This window comes from Balaenoptera acutorostrata, chromosome 2 (genome assembly GCF_949987535.1).
Source record: "Balaenoptera acutorostrata chromosome 2, mBalAcu1.1, whole genome shotgun sequence".
NCBI classification, from domain to species: domain Eukaryota; kingdom Metazoa; phylum Chordata; class Mammalia; order Artiodactyla; family Balaenopteridae; genus Balaenoptera; species Balaenoptera acutorostrata.
In genome coordinates this window covers 31,993,241-32,006,680 of record NC_080065.1, presented here as the reverse complement: position 1 = coordinate 32,006,680, position 13,440 = coordinate 31,993,241, and the positions used below count along the sequence as shown (strand labels likewise).

The window sequence follows — 13,440 nt, the reverse complement described above, 5'->3', positions numbered from 1 at the left end:
CCTCACTGCAAATAACTCAATTTCATTTCTTTTTATGGCTGAGTAATATTCCATTGTATATATGTGCCACATCTTCTTTATCCATTCATCTGTCGATGGACACTTAGGTTGCTTCCATGTCCTGGCTATTATCTGTGGTTTTATGTGTGGTTTGAATTTAGATTATGAGATCTGTAAGCCTGCTTGTGTATAGGTTGAGGGGAAGTTGAGGAGAAGGTGAAGACGCAAGAGAGTGCAAGGGTGTTTCCTGGAGGGAAGGTGATGGGAGAAGCAAAGGCCAAAGGCACAGGTAGAAAATTTGGAGTTGAATCGTAGACAGTTTGTTCCTTGAACCTCCAGGCTAGGATATAAGAATGCACGTGGGAGCAAGCAAGTTTATAGAAAGGTCTTGCTTGACAGCTTCTGAGGGGCATGAGGCAAGATTGTCTATGAAACAGAGTGAGGGGTGTAGGAACTGAGTGAGGAAATTGAGAGGAATGGGAATTAGAGTGGCAAAGGAGAGAGGGCCTGAACGTTTAGGACACCAGCAGAAGTAGGGCCCTGCATTTCCTGTGGTGTTTGTCCACCAGCAGTGGGACTTTCTTTACTGCTTCTCAGCTCTCTGTGTTGGAGCAAAACAGTCCTATTATAGCTTTGATCGGACCTGGGACTTTGCTGTGTGTGTGCAGCAGTGGAAGGGTAGAAAAGTGAGGGGGCAGGTGAGAGAGGGGTTCATATCCTCAACCCTGTGCTCCAAGCTGGGTAGGAAGAGGAGGACGAGATCTGAGGGGGGTGACAGACCTGAAGCTCATGGAGGGAGGAGACTGAAGTGTTCATGGGAAGGGCGGATGCAGTGGGGTCAGAAATGGAAGAATTCCTAGTGAAGAGGAGGCTCGTGGTGCTGGCCTGGGGCGTGAGTGGGTGCAGAGGAGCGCAGACGAAGGTTTCCTGGAGTTGTGGCGATCAAGAAACTGAGACGCTAGTTTGTTGGGTTGCACACAGGGACACAGAAGGCAACCTCGGTGATGGCAGAAACGGAGGGTAGATAGAGGCCTAAGACCTCAGTGGAGGTGGTGGAAGGACCAGGAGGTCAGCAGGTGACAAAAAGGAAAAGGGGCCGAGTGGATGGTACCAGAATTTCTGAGACTAGAGGATGAATGGCCTGGATACAGCACTGGGGAGGGAGGAGACGAACCCTTCAGGGAAATATAAGGAATGCCATGAAAACAAGGTGTTGGATTCTTAACCTAGTGCATTTCCTTGAAGTCGTAGTTGATTCTATGATGATCCGTTGCTCTATTTTCCTTTATCTCCTCAGACATTCCGCATCGCACCCTCGATGTGCATCACTAAACCAGAAGTTGATTTTGCAGTGGAAGTATTCCGTTCTGCCTTAATCCAACACATGGAGAGACAAGCCAAATAAATTTTTTGAAAATAAAGAACCACAAGCCTCAAGAACTTCCCACTTATGTTCAAGGGTTAATTTGAGAAATTTCAGAACCACTGGTATAAGTTGTAAATGGTTGACTGCCTACCAGCCGTATTTGTTAACGGAGCCCCTGTTACCTAGAGAAAGCCATCCCTCAGGAAAGGATCTGTATCCCTAGCTCAGACAATAAATCCTAATTAGTCGAGATTAGTTATGCTAATTTTATTCTCCTTTGGGGTGAATGTTTACACCTGAAATGTGACATGATTCCTGCAGGAAAATCTTTTGGTGGAGGTGCCTTCAGGAAAAGGTTTCTTCATCTCCGGAAGAGATGTGTTCGTCTTGCATTGAAGCATCAGATGTCACGGTAGGACTGCTCCAACCACCGTCAACCACTTTGCGGCCCTGAGGACAAAGCTTATTTGCTGAGGTTGGAAGGTGGAGCGAAGCTGAATCCTTAGTGATGTCAATGGGCAACTGATCTAACCAATCCTGGAGTCCCCTTACCTTGGGGCTTCTTGTTATCTGAGAAAATAAATTCAGTGCATTGCACAAGCCTTTTTCATTTAAGTTTTCTCTTACTGCAGCCATAAGCATCCTGGGAAATGATGCAGAAAATACCCCACGTAGATAACTGTCCTCTCCTTTAACTCCCCTAAAATGTCTGTCAGAGCCTCCTTTGTTTCCACTGCCATCATCCCATCCTGGACTAAATTCTCATTACTCCTATTATAATAGTCTCCAAGACCAGAAGTTCCCAAACTTTATAGTCATTAGAATGCACATTCATAGTGCTTCTTTCCCATATGTATGCACTATTTGTCTTAAAATTGACTTAATATTTTTCCTTAATCTGACATTTTTCACTTAGATGTATTTGATAGTAACGTTTCTATCATTATAATAGATGAGAAATCAGTACTACTTGTCACAACTGGAAAGTGTTCATAAAATAGAGTGAACACAAAGCGATGTAATTCAGGTCTAGCAAAATACAGTTTCTTGAAGATGTTCTCAGCCTGAGGCTTGTTCTCTCTTTGTTCAAAAGGGAGTTTAGGGGGAAAAAAAGAGCTTACAGAGTGTTTGAGGAGTGTAAAAAGATACTGGCAAGCTGAGTCCCTCTCCTTAACACAAACAGAAGAAGATCCACAGAACTGAATAAGAAGTAACTTTCTCAGCATGTAATTTGATGTTTATCTAAGCTGTGTCCCGGTTTGAAGCCACGTCCTAATGGTTTACCCCGAGGTGTCAGTTCCACTAAGATAACCCACACCTCACTGCCCGATTTGTCTCCCTCGGGCGTTGACTTAAACATGTCCTTCTCTTGCGCAAAACCTTCCGGTGGCTCCCCATTGCCTCCCAGATAAGATCAAAACCCCTATAAGAAGGAGCTTAATGCCCTCTAGTATCCAATATCCAAATAGAGCAAAGACTTTAGAAATGCTCTGTTTGGGCGCAGTGGAAAGATGATTGGATTACGAGCCAAATAACCTGAATTCTAAACTCAGTTCTCCCATTTATTTGGTACAGATGACCTTGGGCAAGACTTTTAATCTCTTTTTAACCTCATTTTGTTCCCAGGCAGATCAATACTTGCCCTTCCTACCTCCTGAGTTGTCCTGGGTATCAAGTAGCCTAACAGATGGAAAAGTGCTTGCAAACTAGAGAACTATGCACATAGCAATTTCTTCCTTTCAAGCCACATTTCCCTTCTTTCCTTCACTACAGAGTCTCCCAAGAGCAGCCTTTGTGCTCCTGTATGCTTCCTTGCTTCCCGTTCATGCCTCAACAACTAAGACCCCATTCTGGCCTCCTGTTCCTTGACAACTGCCTTCTCAAAAGGCCACCAGTGACTTCCTTATGGGCAAAACTTAACGTTTCCTTTGAATGTTCTTTCTAAACAACTGTTCCTTCTTGAGTTGATTCCCTCGGCTTCTGCAATGTGGTCCTTTTATCTCAGATGGCACCTTCGTAGTCTCCCCTGGCAACTCCTCCACGACAGGGTTCTGTCCTGGGCCATCTCTTCCTCCATGCTAGACTCTCTCCCTATGGGCAACCTCATCCACTTAGGAGATTTCCCCTACCTTGACATACTGATGACTTGCAAATATTCATCTTCAGTCTCAACCTTTTTGCTGAACCCCAGCTCCAAGGTTTTAACTGTCTGGACACCTTCATTTGTATGTCACAAGGACACTTCAAATTCAACATTTCTAACACAAAACACACTAAATTTCTCTCCTACAATGAATTCCTTCTTGATTAATGAGGCTTTTGTCTCAGGCTCAACATTTAGGGCATTATTTTTCTCCAAGTTATCTTTTTGCCTTTCATATGACTACATCTCATAAATACTTTCTCCAACGTAATTTTTCCAATATGGCTCATTTATACCAAAACTGCCTTAATTTGTGCCGTCATCTTCTTTCCTGAACTATTTCAACCACCTCCTAACTGGTATTCTGGATGCCTTCCCAATCCATTTTCTACACTGATTCCAAAGTCAGTTAATTAAAGGATAAGTATGATCACATCTCTCATCTTTTGAAGGCTTTGAGGGCTCCCTATTGCTCATGGAACAAAGTCCAAATTCCAACTATTATGGTATTCAAGAGCCTTCACAACTTGTCCCCAGACCAAGTTTTCATGCTTTACTCCCTTTGCTCCTTTCATGTCATGCATATTGGTGCTTAGCTCCTATAATTCACTCTACCTGGTACGTTCTTCTGCTCTTCTTTGTGAGTGAAAATTATGGGATCAGGGAGATTGGACAAGAAAGCCAACACTTCTTTGTTATTCTTCAAAGCCTTCCCATTTTCAGTATTTCTTTCCTTTCAAGATAAAGAAAAAGGGGGAGGGATTTCCCTGGTGGCTCAGTGCCTAAGACTCCACACTCCCAGTGCAGGGGGCCCAGGTTTGATCCCTGGTCAGGGAACTAGATCCCACATGCATGCTGTAACTAACAGTTCACATACCACAACTAAGGAGCCCGCTGGCCACAACTAAGGAGCACATGTGCCACAACAAAGGAGTATGCCTGCTGCAACTAAGACTCGGTGCAACCAAATAAATAAATTTAGAAAAAGAAAAAGGGGGAAACATTGAAAATAATGTTTATGATGACCATTTAGAAATTTAATAAAATATGAAGGGAAAACAACAAAATACAAATTTAAAACAAAATAAAAGCAAAAAAAGATTTCATGCTTAGGCCAAGATCCCTGCCAGGACACTCTCTCCTGGAAGAAGGAGGCTGAGGGATTTAATTGTTCAGATAAATTCACAGAACATATTCCTTGTGGTTTCCTGAGTCCTACAGGATCTTGTGTACATCTAGGAGTACACCCTGTTAGTCTCCCACCTCCTGGAATCTGTGTAGAGTAAAAGCCAGCAATGGAATTCTGAAACATAGCCAGATCCTAGGTCTCATTTCTTGACTATGAAGTTTGTATAACCCTATCCAAGTGCTCTGACCAGGATAAACTGCTCCTCTTTCTTGAAGAGCATTTGGGGATTTAAAATGTGTAAGCCATCGGAGGTATGGAGCAGAAAGGGCAAACATTGTGGCCTTGGAGCATGTATTCATTTCTTTCACTAGTTTATAAACATGATGGATTCCTACTTCTTTCCATCTGGAACCATGGGTAGGAGTTTAGCACCACCATTTCTTGCCCTTCCATTTTCTGCTCTACCCACAGGAGGTGGGATGTAAGCCAGCTTACATAAGACAAGAAGCCCACATGCTTGCCAAGCTCTTTTTTATTTCCTTTCTTGTTGAAACTGCCTGAAGTGAAGCTAATGAACACTCAGCTCACGTAAATTTCTTCCACACAAGGAACATATTGACAGTTAATCATGTGATGAGAATATAATATTAAAATGTTGGCAACTGTTTAAAAACCCTTGAAATGACAATCCACTCAGGAGGGAGTAATTAAAAAAAAACACATCAAACTTTGATTATACCATTAATAATAATAATTATAAAGAGATGTAAAATAACACTGATAAATTGGTAGTACAGTAATAAACTATGCTCTTATTTGTGTTTTCAAGCGCCATCTTTTACATCAGTGTAGTTTTTAACATTCTAGTAATTCAAAGTAACCTCAAAAGCTATCTCTAAACTATGGGAGGACTTGATCCTTCTTCCACCTTTAAATCCCACTTAAATCTCATCAACATTGGTCACTTCATCATCACTTAATTCCAGAGCACCACAGTCAAGTTTCAAAAGTAGGTTTGAAGACTCTGGGCCGTGCAGCAGCAGATTGCTCGGGTTAATTAAAGCTGAAGCCTCATTTCCAGCTGAGGCACAAACAGTCAAAATGGTGCAGCTTTGCCCATTAAAAACAGGAATACTAGAACAAAACACCACAAAGTATCTCAACAAAAACAAAAGGGCCACCTAACTTAGCAAGAGTGAAGACACAGAACCAAAGGCTCAATTATGCCAGTACCTTTAGGTTTAGTTCAGATGAAGGTAGGTCAGCCTGGTCTGACTGGTGACAGACGTAAGGAGTGTTGGCAGAACCGGAGGCATTGTGCTAGTAATCCAGGACGAAGAACATAGAGAGACGTCAAAACACAATTTAATCAAGAACTGGTTGGGGAGGGTCATTGCAGACAGCAACTAATGAAAACACAACGTGCAACAGAGGGAGCCTGCACAAGCTCTCCACCTGATTTGTTTTGGGCAAATTAACCTCTCTGAGCTGAAGCTTCCTTGGGTCCAAAAAGGAGGATAATATAATCCCATGGATCCCTTGGGAGGATTTAAATAAGCAAATACACTGACAACTGCTCAATTAATATTAACTCTTTCCTTAGTGTCACTTTCCTTTTGATACAGAACTTCCTTAGTTGCACTTGGCTCTCACCATCTTGGGATAATATTGATTCCTGTGGATACATCTTATCTCCTAACCAAACTCTAAAATCCTGGCAAGGTGACCTTGTCTTCTCCATCCTCATATACATCAGGCCTAACAGAGTGTCCCTCACCAAAAGGCAAAGACTAACTCCTGATGGTGCTGTATGCATTTTATCCATAGGTGGTACAGTGTCACCAACAGCTTAAGGCAGCAATTACCCAACTGAAATAAACAATTAGTCATCTGGGAGCTGAGATTGGAAATGACTCTGTGTTTGCAGTCATGTGGTTGACAGGGTCTTGGTGCTCTGGTCGGGTGTCTGGCCTGAGCCTCTGAGGTGGGAGAGCCGAGTTCAGGACATTGGTCCACCAAACACCTCCCAGCCCCATGTAATATCAAACGGCGAAAGCTCTCCCAGAGATCTCCATCTCAACGCTAAGACCCAGCTCCACTCAATGACCAGCAAGCTACAGTGCTGGACACCCCATGCCAAACAACTAGCAAGACAGGAACACAACCCCACCCATTAGCAGAGAGGCTGCCTAAAATCATAATAAGTTCACAGACACCCCAAAACACACCACCAGACATGGTCCTGCCCACCAGAAAGACAAGATCCAGCCTCATCCACCAGAACACAGGCACCAGTCCCCTCCACCAGGAAGCCTACACAACCTACTGAACCAATGTTACCCACTGGGAGCAGACACCAAAAACAATGGGAACTATGAACCTGCAGCCTGCAAACCGGAGACCCCAAACACAGTAAGTTAAGCAAAATGAGAAGACAGAGAAATACACAGCGGATGAAGGAGCAAGGTAAAAACCCACCAGACCAAACAAATGAAGAGGAAATAGGCAGTCTATCTGAAAAAGAATTCAGAGTAATGATAGTAAAGATGATCCAAAATCTTGGAAATAGAATGGAGAAAATACAAGAAACGTTTAACAAGGACCTAGAAGAACTAAAGAGCAAACAAACAATGATGACCAACACTATAAATGAAATTAAAAATTCTCTAGAAGGAATCAATAGCAGAATAACTGAGGCAGAAGAACGGATAAGTGACCTGGAAGATAAAATAGTGGAAATAACTACTGCAGAGCAGAATAAAGAAAAAAGAATGAAAAGAACTGAGGACAATCTCAGAGACCTCTGGACAACATTAAACACACCAACATTCAAATTATAGGGGTCCCAGAAGAAGAAGAGAAAAAGAAAGGGACTGAGAAAATATTTGAAGAGATTATGCTTGAAAACCTTCCTAATATGCATAAGGAAATAGTCAATCAAGTCCAGGGAGCGCAGAGAGTCCCATACAGGATAAATCCAAGGAGAAACATGCCAAGACACATGTTAATCAAACTATCAAAAGTTAAATACAAAGAAAAAATATTAAAAGCAGCAAGGGAAAAGCAACAAATAACATACAAGGGAATCCCCATAAGGTTAACAGCTGATCTTTCAGCAGAAACTCTGCAAGCCAGAAGGGAGCGGCAAGACCTATTTAAAGTGAGGAAAGGGAAAAACCTACAACCAAGATTTTTCTACCAAGCAAGGATCTCATTCAGATTCAATGGAGAAATTAAAACCTTTACAGATAAGCAAAAGCTAAGAGAATTCAGCACCACCAAACCAGCTCTACAACAAATGCTAAAGGAACTTCTCTAGGCAGGAAACACAAGAGAAGGAAAAGACTTACAATAACAAACCCAAAACAATTAAGAAAATGGTAATAGGAACATACATATCGATAACTACCTTAAATGTAAATGGATTAGATGCTCCCACCAAAAGACGTAGACTGGCTAAATGGATACAAAAACAAGACCTGTACATATGCTGTCTACAAGAGACACACTTCAGACCTAGGGACACATACAGTCTGAAAGTGAGGGGATGGAAAAAGATATTCCATGCAAATGGAAATCAAATGAAAGCTCGGGTAGCAATTCTCATATCAGACAAAATAGACTTTAAAATAAAGACTATTGGGCTTCCCTGGTGGCGCAGTGGTTGGGAGTCTGCCTGCCAATGCAGGGGACACGGGTTCGAGCCCTGGTCTGGGAAGATCCCACATGCCGCGGAGCAACTAGGCCCGTGAGCCACAATTACTGAGCCTGCGCGTCTGGAGCCTGTGCTCCGCAACAAGAGAGGCCGCGATAGTGAGAGGCCCGCGCACCGTGATGAAGAGTGGCCCCCGCTTGCTGCAACTGGAGAAAGCCCTCGCACAGAAACGAAGACCCAACACAGCCAAAAATAAAAATAATAAATAAATAATAAATAAAAAAAAAAAAAAAAAAAAAAAAATAAAGACTATTACAAGAGACAAAGAAGGACACTACATAATGATCAAGGGATCAATCCAAGAAGAAGATATAACAATTTTAAATATTTATGCACCTAATATAGGAGCACCTCAATACATAAGGCAAATGCTAACAGCCATAAAAGGGGAAATCGACAGTAACACAATCATAGTAGGGGACTTTAACACCCCACTTTCACCAATGGATAGATCATCCAAAATGAAAATAAATAAGGAAACACAAGCTTTAAATGATATTTTAAACAAGATGGACTTAATTGATATTTATAGGATATTCCATCCAAAAACAGTAGATTACACTTTCTTCTCAAGAGCTCATGGAACATTCTCCAGGATAGATCATACCTTGGGTCACAAATGAAGCCTCAGTAAATTTACGAAAATTGAAATTGTATCAAGTATCTCTTCTGACCACACTATGAGACTAGAAATCAATTACAGGAAAAAAATCTGTAAAAAATACAAACACATGGAGGCTAAACAATACACTACTAAATAACCAAGAGATCACTGAAGAAATCAAACAGGAAATCATAAAATACCTAGAAACAAATGGCAATGAAAACATGATGACCCAAAACCTACGGGATTCAGCAAAAGCAGTTCTAAAAGGGAAGTTTATAACAATACAATCCTACCTCAAGAAAGAAGAAACATCTCAGATAAACAACCTAATCTTACACCTAAAGCAATTAGAGAAAGAACAACAGAAAAGCCCCAAAGTTAGCAGAAGTAAAGAAATCATAAAGATCAGATCAGAAATAAATGAAAAAGAAATGAAGGAAACAATAACAAAGATCAATAAAACTAAAAGTTGGTTCTTTGAGAAGATAAACAAAATTGATAAACCATTAGCCAGACTCATCAAGAAAATAAGGGAGAAGACTCAAATCAACAGAATTAGAAATGAAAAAGGAGAAGTAACAACTGACACTGCAGAAATACAAAGGATCATAAGAGATTACAACAAGCAACTATATGCCAATAAAATGGACAACCTGGAAGAAATGGACAACTTCTTAGAAAGCACAACCTCCCGAGACTGAACCAGGAAGAAATAGAAAATATAAACAGACCAATCACAAGCACTGAAATTGAAACTGTGATTAAAAATCTTCCAACAAACAAAAGCCCAGGACCAGATGGATTCACAGGTGAATTCTATCAAACGTTTAGAAAAGAGATAACACCTATCCTTCTCAAAATCTTCCAAAATATAGCAGAGGGAGGAACCCTCCTAAACTCATTCTATGAGGCCACCATCACCCTGATACCAAAACCAGACAAAGATGTCATAAAAAAAGAAAACTACAGGCCAATATCACTGGTGAACATAGATGCAAAAATCCTCAACATAATACTAGCAAACAGAATCCAACAGCACATTAAAAGGATCATACACCATGATCAAGTGGGATTTATCCCAGGAATGCAAGGATTCTTCAATATATGCAAATCAATCAATGTGATATACCATATTAACAAACTGAAGGGGAAAAACCATAAGGTCATCTCAATAGATGCAGAAAAAGCTTTCAACAAAATTCAACACCCATTATGAAAAAAACCCTCCAGAAAGTAGGCATAGAGGGAACTTACCTCAACATAATAAAGGCCATATATGATAAACCCACAGCCAACATCATTCTCAATGGTGAAAAACTGAAAGCATTTCTTCTAAGATCAGGAACAAGACAAGGTTGTCCATTCTCACCACTATTATTCAACATAGTTTTGGAAGTTTTAACCACAGCAATCAGAGAAGAAAAAGAAATAAACAGAATCCAAATCGGAAGAGAAGAAGTAAAACTGTCATTGTTTGCAGATGACATGATACTATACATACATAATCCCAAAGATGCTACCAGTAAACTACTAGAGCTAATCAATAAATTTGGTAAAGCAGCAGGATATAAAATTATTCCACAGAAATCTCTTGCATTCCTATACACTAATGATGAAAAATCTGAAAGAGAAATTAAGGAAACACTCCCATTTACCATTGCAACAATAAATACCAAAAACAAAACACAATAAAACAATAAATAACAATAAATAACAATAAAACAATAAAAAACAATAAAATACCTAGGAATAAACCTACCTAAGGAGACAGAAGACCTGTATGCAGAAAACTATAAGACACTGATGAAAGAAAAGATGATACAAACAGATGGAGAGATATACCATGTTCTTGGATTGGAAGAATCAACATTGTGAAACTGTCTATACTACCCAAAGCAATCTACAGATTCAATGCAATCCCTATCAAACTACCAATGGCATTTTCCACAGAACTAGAACAAAAAATTTCACAATTTGTATGGAAACACAAAAGACCCCAAATAGCCAAAGCAGTCTCGAGAAAGAAAAATGGAGTTGGAAGAATCAGACTCCCTGACTTCAGACTATACTATAAAGCTACAGTAATCAAGACAATCTGGTACTGGCACAAAAACAGAAACATAGATCAATGGAACAAGATAGAAAGCCCAGAGATAAACCCACTCACCTACGGTCAACTAATCTATGACAAAGGGGGCAAGGATATACAATGGAGAAAAGACAGTCTCTTCAATAAGTGGTGCTGGGAAAACTGGACAGCTACATGTAAAAGAATGAAATTAGAACACTGCCTAACACCATACACAAAAATAAACTCAAAATGGATTCGAGACCTAAATGTAAGACCAGACACTATAAAACTCTTAGAGGAAAACATAGGAAGAACACTCTTTGACATAAATCACAGCAAGATCTTTTTTGATCCACCTCTTAGAGTAATGGAAATAAAAACAAAAATAAACAAATGAGACCTAATGAAGCTTCAAAGCTTTTGCACAGCAAAGGAAACCATAAACAAGACGAATAGACAACCCTCAGAATGGGAGAAAATATATGCAAACGAATCAACAGACAAAGGATTAATCTCCAAAATATATAAACAGCTCATGCAGCTCAATATTAAAAGAACAAACAACCCAATCCAAAAATGGGCAGAAGACCTAAATAGACATTTCTCCAAAGAAGACATACAGATGGCCAAGAAGCACATGAAAAGCTGCTCAACATCACTAATCATTAGAGAAATGCAAATCAAAACTGCAATGAGGTATCAATTTGCACCGGCCAGAATGGCCATTATCAAAAAGTCTACAAACAATAAATGCTAGAGAGGGTGTGGAGAAAAGGGAACCCTCCTACAAGGTTGGTGGGAATGTACATTGATACAGCCACTATGGAGAACAGTATGGAGGTTCCTTAAAAAACTAAAAATAGAAATACCATACAACCCAGCAATCCCACTACTGGGCATATACCCTGAGAAAACCATAATTCAAAAAGAGTCATGTACCACAATGTTCATTGCAGGTCTATTTACAATAGCCAGAACATGGAAACAACCTAAGTGTCCCTCGACAGATGAATGGATAAAGAAGATGTGGCACATATATACAATGGAATATTACTCAGCCATAAAAAGAAATGAAACTGAGTTATTTGTAGCGAGGTGGATGGACCTAGAGACTGTCAGAGTGAAGTAAGTGAGAAAGAGAAAAACAAATACCGTATGCTAACAGATATATGAAATGTAAAAAAAAAAAAAAAAAAAAGCGTTCTGAAGAACCTAAGGGCAGGAGAGGAATAAAGACGCAGACATAGAGAATGGACTTGAGGACACAGGGAGGGGGAAGGGTAAGCTGGGACGAAGTGAGTGAGTGGCATGGACATATATACACTACCAAATGTAAAATCGATAGCTAGTGGGAACCAGCCACTTAGCACAGCGAGATCAGCTCGGTGCTTTGTGACCACCTAGAGGGGTGGGATAGGGAGGGTGGGAGGGAGACGCAGGAGGGAGGGGATATGGGGATATATGTATATGTATAGCTGATTCACTTTGTTATACAGCAGAAAGTAACACACCATTGTAAAGCAATTATACTCCAATAAAGATGTTAAAAAAAAAAATAGTCATCTGACATGCACATGTGTGTGTATTCAGAAATATAAATTATATATATTTAGAAATACATAATATACATTTAGAAATGTATATATAATTAGAGACATAAAATATATAAAGAAATCTGTATTTAGAAATATTACATATATATATGTACACATATATATATTTAGATTTTGGTAATAAAGTACCAGAGGTAACTTTAGAAAGAAAAGGAAACCACTCTTGGGTGAATTGTGAGGTCGTAATATCTGAAGGAGGAATCGAGAGGGTTCCCAGGCGTCTCTTATTCATCCTCCAAGGGGTTGCAATTCTATGCACTCTCCTCAGGCCCCCAGTTCACACCCCTGCCCTTCTCACTCTCAATAAGTGACTGTTGTTTATCAGAAGAACATTGAAACTACCCAACAAGGATTCTGATCATATCACTCTCCTGCTTAATACCTGTTTGATGCCTTCCCTCAGGCCTGTCTCTGGCTTGCGTCCTGGCCTGGTGGCCCTGCACCTTTCCCTGGCTTCTACACGCCTGTCATGCTGCCCTCCAACCGCCCCCCACCCCGCTGCCTATCTCAGGGCTGCTGCACCATGTTCTCTCCTACCGGAGCCCTCAGGCTTCTTCACCTGCTACCTCTTCCTCATCCTTCCCAGAGCCGATAACCACATTCATGGTCAGGTTATTATTTTACATAAACCTTCCCCCCCAACACACACATATTCTCCAGGATCTTACAGCTTGAATTGTTCATTCTCTTCTGGATTTTCAATTTCTATATTCTTCTTTCTTCTTCCTCTCAGCCTAAAAACATGCCTCTCCCTCCATTAAAAAAAAAACAAAAACAAACAAAAAAAAAACCTTCT

At 40.4% G+C, this 13,440-nt stretch overlaps 1 protein-coding gene across 3 annotated transcripts in view; it reads left to right on the top strand.

Annotated features, from left to right (window-relative positions):
• The window catches only part of AGXT2 (alanine--glyoxylate aminotransferase 2), a 48,083-nt gene extending 45,800 nt beyond the window's left edge, over positions 1-2,283 (top strand). For 2 of the 3 annotated variants that reach the window (XM_007192220.2, XM_007192219.2), the window contains exon 14: positions 1,298-1,618. In XM_007192220.2, coding sequence (XP_007192282.2) covers positions 1,298-1,405 — 108 coding nt within the window. In that variant the 3' untranslated portion in view covers positions 1,406-1,618. Of the gene's footprint in view, positions 1-1,297; positions 1,619-1,687 lie in introns of those variants that run through there. The other variant, XM_007192221.3, reaches the window with a different exon arrangement.
• Positions 2,284-13,440: the final 11,157 nt, after the last annotated feature.